Below are 4516 nucleotides of genomic sequence, written 5' to 3' on the forward strand. Positions count from 1 at the left end.
ACCTCTCTCCGTTTGCTCCAGAGCAGCCCTGAGCTCCTCCAGCTCAGCCTGAAGCAAGTTGTTGCGCCTCTCAACAATGGCAATGTTCTCTTTGAGATCATCATTGGCCCGAACAGCCTCATCGAGCTGAATTTGGCAATCCTTTATGGGATGATATCAACCACATGAATGTTTAGAATCAGTTTGAATTTGAAACATAAGAAAGTCCGCCTTTCTTTTTCTAGTTTACCTTCAGATGTGCATGAACAGCCTTAAGTTGTTTCTGGGCCTCTGCTGCCTGCCTGTTGGATTGGCTCAGCTGGATCTCCATCTCATTCAGGTCTCCCTCCATCTTCTTCTTTAAACGAAGAGCCTCATTCCTGCTGCGAGTCTCTGCCTCAAGAGAGCTCTGTAGGGTGTCAATCGCCCTCTGCAGGTTCCTCTTGGACTGCTCCATCTCCTCGTCTTTCTCAGCTAGCTTGCGTTCAATATCAGCTTTGATTTGATTGAACTCTAACTGGGCTCTTAGAATCTTACCCTCTTCATGCTCCAGGGAGGCCTGGTGGACAGGGGGGTATAGAGTTATACACTGCAGCAGACAGTTTGAATTCTAAAATGTTTAATTCAGAGGGCCTGTACCTCAGCTTCCTCAAGAGCAGACTGGATCTCGTTTTTTTCCTGCTCCAATTGTTTCCGTAATTTCTCCAGTTCATGGATGCTCTTCCCACTCTCACCAAGTTGCTCAGTGAGGTCGGAAATCTCCTCTGTGGAATGGCAGGCAGAGTGATTAAGATGACTTTATAATTTAATTCATGAAGTATGTCTGCAAAAACTCGGACACAAACCCTGGCAGTAGATCTTACCTTGTAAGTTCTTGTTCTCTCTCTTCATGGTTTCCAGATGATCCAAAGACTCCTCGTAAGAGTTCTTCAGTTTGAAGAGCTCAGTGCTCAGAGCCCGGGCCTCCTTCTGGGAGCTCTCCAGCTCACACTGGGACTCTTCGTATTTCTGCTTCCACTCAGACAGGACCTACAGTGGATAGTAAGGCCAGCAATAAGTGTATATGCGCCAGATGACGTGTTTGGGAATTCACTTTATGTGAAACAATTTGTCCTATTATTGAAAAAAACACTCCAAGGTGGAGTTAAAGATAACACAAAGGCTGCATTTACACCAAATAAGGCGTTGCAGCAATTACCGCAGGGTTGTTGAACGGTGTGGGAGTATCACTTAAATTGCTCATGTGTTCATGTTGTGAACATCGGCAAGCGAAGGGTTGTACAGTTCTGGAAAAGTCATTGTGGCAGCGATCAGTCTCCCCTCCATCTTTAGAGCTTGGTAAACAGCGGAATGCTACATGGTAACCAAGGTTCTTCTTCTGGTTGGCGTCTTCTGGTCTGATCACCGGTTACCCCAATGTGAGGTCATCTTGCGTTTCTCCAAAAGTTTATTGGGTTTCAACCTTTTGCCAAAATACGGTTGTTGTTTTTTTACCCAGATCTAAATGAATGGGAGGACTGGCATTTTTTTGCCGAACGCCAGATTTGGTGTAAATGCAGCCGAACAAATTTGCTCAATAGGTGTTAAAGACACATTTGGACCGATGGAGAGTCACTCCTGTCTTGTAAAGCCACTATTTTATATCTTTTACAGATGGTATAGGCTTTTTGTGGAAAATATTGAGTGCAGGTTTAAATTTATGCAATGTTTTAGCCCAATCATTTGTATGCCAGAGTGTCTCTTTCATACTACCACTGGGAAGCGACAAAGTTAGACTTTGTCTAATTTTACACACTTTGGCTTTAATAACCCATGTGTTCCATTGGCCAATGAACTTCAAGGGACAATTCACCCCAATATCAAAAATACATATTTTCCCTCTTACCTGTAGTGTTATTTATCAATCTAGATTGTTTGGTGTAAATTGCTGAGTGTTGGAGATAATGGCCGTAGAGATGTGGCACGACTGGAAATAGCAGTTTTAAAAGTAAAAATATAATAATTTCCTGATATTAGTTCTTCAAAGGCTCAGAGCCTCAGACCCTGCCAATTGATAGTTTTGGTGCTCACAGATACTTAGCAGTATTTCACCTTGTCAAAGTTTCTTTGCTTCTTGTCCAGAACAGCAGCAGCAGCATTAGACCTCTCCACATCCACCATGAGATCTTCAATCTCATTCTGCAGCCTGTGTTTGGTCTTCTCCAGAGACGAACATTTAGCGTTCACTGCTTCAACAGCCTCCTCAGCATCCTGCAGACGCTGAGCCAGCTTCTTCCTTTAGAAATCAACCATTCAAATCGTTCAATGTTCTTGCAGTTGTGCTTACTGGATAAATTATAATAAAATCTAATATGGCTGCTCGGTCATCCAACAGACAAACTTTTTGTTCGTCTTACATTTTAGTAGGAACATAACACAAACAAAAAGCTGATCTGCTAGATGAAGTAAAATGTCTCATTAGGAATTATATTTCAAATCATGAATTTGTATGTTAAACTGTCTTACTTTGCCTCCTCCAGTTCCTCGGTTCTCTGGATGGCATCAGTTTCGTACTTAGTTCTCCACTGAGCCACCTCAGAGTTGGCCTTGGACATGCCGCGCTGCAGTTCAGCCTTGGCCTCCTGCTCCTCCTCATACTGCTCCCTGAGGAGGTCACAGTCATGACGAGCTGACTGCACTGCATGGGCCAGGGCACTCTTTGCCTGTCAAAACAAAATCATATGAATGAGTAACACTGTAAAACACTTTGATTAGAAGTTAATGTCCTGTGATGTTATTGTGCACTGAAACTTCATTACACCTTGGTCTCCTCCTCCAGTTGTCGCTTTAGATCTTCAACCTGTTGAGTGTAGGATATTTTTCCTCTTGTCAGTTGAGACACCAGGGATTCCTTCTCCTCCAGCTGCCTTGTGAGATCACCTTGTATCGGCAAATGCAGAATCATATTGTCAGTGTCCCAACGAACCTTTTTTAGAGATATTTTGTCTGGTTTTCTCTGTATTCATGGAAACTTGAAAATTGTCAGCTATCAAATACATGGAGCAGATATCAATATACCATTTTCCGTTTGAAGTTTTGCTTTTTGCATATTGAAGTCGTTTATGCAGCGTTGAGCCTCTTCAAACTTAGTCTTGTATTCATTCATCTGATCTTCCAGAGTCCTGCATGTCTTCTCTAGATTTGTCTAGATTTAAAAAATAAACATTTTGAATATTACCATTGTACCCCGAATTATACCCCATATCCATACAATTTCAACATTAGCAAGAAATCATTTCAGCCAACCTTTGTCTTCACAATATGTTCCATATTGGAGACCACGTCATCCAGCTCCAGTCTGAACTCACTCTTCTCCTTCTCCAGTTTCTGCTTGACTCTCTGCAGGTTGTCAATCTGCTCTCCCAGGTCGGCCACACTGTCGGCTTGTTTCTTCCTGAGTGTGGCAGCAGTGGCTTCATGCTGCAGAGTGGCCTCTTCGAGGTCTCTGCGGAGTTTCTGGAACTCGGCCTCTCTCTTCTTGTTCATCTCAATCTGGACGGATGTTGCTCCACCGGCCTCCTCCAGCCTCTCACTGATCTCCTCCAGCTCTCTGGCCAAGTCTGCTCTCTGCTTTTCCACCTTGGCTCGGGCAGCTCGCTCTGCCTCCAGCTCTTCTTCCAGCTCTTCAATGCGGGCCTGTAAATGCAGAACTAGTTGGTTACTATTACCATCAAGGGTTTTAACCATTTTTAACCATTACACATTACTGTAATCATCTATTACCTGGAGCTCCTTCAATTTCTTTTGAAGCTGAATTGTTATGGCCTGCTCATCTTCTATTTTGCTGTTGAGCTGACTGACTTCAAAATCTTTCCTGTGATGAAATACAGTAATTAGGATTAGAACAACTGGTCATCGGTTCTGCTTTTATCTGTAGAGCTTTAATGTCTTGTATGAGTTCCAGGCATACTGTACATACAGTAGTATAATGTGCTTACTTTTTCAGATGCTGTTCAAGTTGCTGCTTGTCATTCTCCAGGTCCATCAAGCTCTCCAGGGTCAATTTCAAGTCTCCCTCTAGTTTCCTCTTAGCTCTCTCCAGATCCATCCGAATCTTCTTCTCTTGTTCCAGTGAACCTTCAAGCTGAACAATATTATTGCAGAAAGTCAAACTATGTATCCCAATATGCAAGGAGCATATGGTATTACTGAACACTTAGGGATTGCGACAATACGTAATTCTTACATCATCCACTTGCTGCTCCAGCTTAGCCTTGGCCTTGGTCAGAGTGTTGACTTTGTCTTCTTCACTCTGCAGATCATCCAGAGTTTGCTGATGAGCTTCCTGTAAGGCTTTCTTTTCCTTGGTCAACTTGGCAATGATTTCATCCAGAGCAGCCATCTCTTCCACCAGGTTCTTCACCTATGGCCAAAGGACATTTATATATCAAGGACTTCAATGCAGATGTTATTTGGAACACTTTACAGTGATTAGTGTACATCATACCTTGTTCTCAGTGGCGTGCTTCTCTTTCTCCACTTTAGCCAGAGTCAACTC

General features: G+C 43.1%; 1 protein-coding gene across 1 annotated transcript; it reads right to left on the bottom strand.

The window, feature by feature from the left end:
- Positions 1 to 3: 3 nt before the first annotated feature.
- Positions 4 to 4510, bottom strand: LOC116379453 (myosin-7-like; the record flags this gene model as incomplete). The annotated part of the gene is made up of 13 exons (XM_031841413.1): positions 4 to 141; positions 230 to 538; positions 619 to 743; positions 843 to 1008; positions 2071 to 2254; positions 2485 to 2681; positions 2780 to 2898; positions 3037 to 3163; positions 3265 to 3654; positions 3742 to 3832; positions 3957 to 4102; positions 4205 to 4381; positions 4466 to 4510. Coding segments are annotated over 13 exons (2214 nt in total), but the record flags the coding sequence as incomplete, so codon positions are not given.
- Positions 4511 to 4516: the final 6 nt, after the last annotated feature.

Source organism: Anarrhichthys ocellatus, unplaced genomic scaffold (assembly GCF_004355925.1).
Source record: "Anarrhichthys ocellatus isolate YVR2014 unplaced genomic scaffold, GSC_Weel_1.0 scaffold4362, whole genome shotgun sequence".
Lineage (NCBI taxonomy): Eukaryota > Metazoa > Chordata > Actinopteri > Perciformes > Anarhichadidae > Anarrhichthys > Anarrhichthys ocellatus.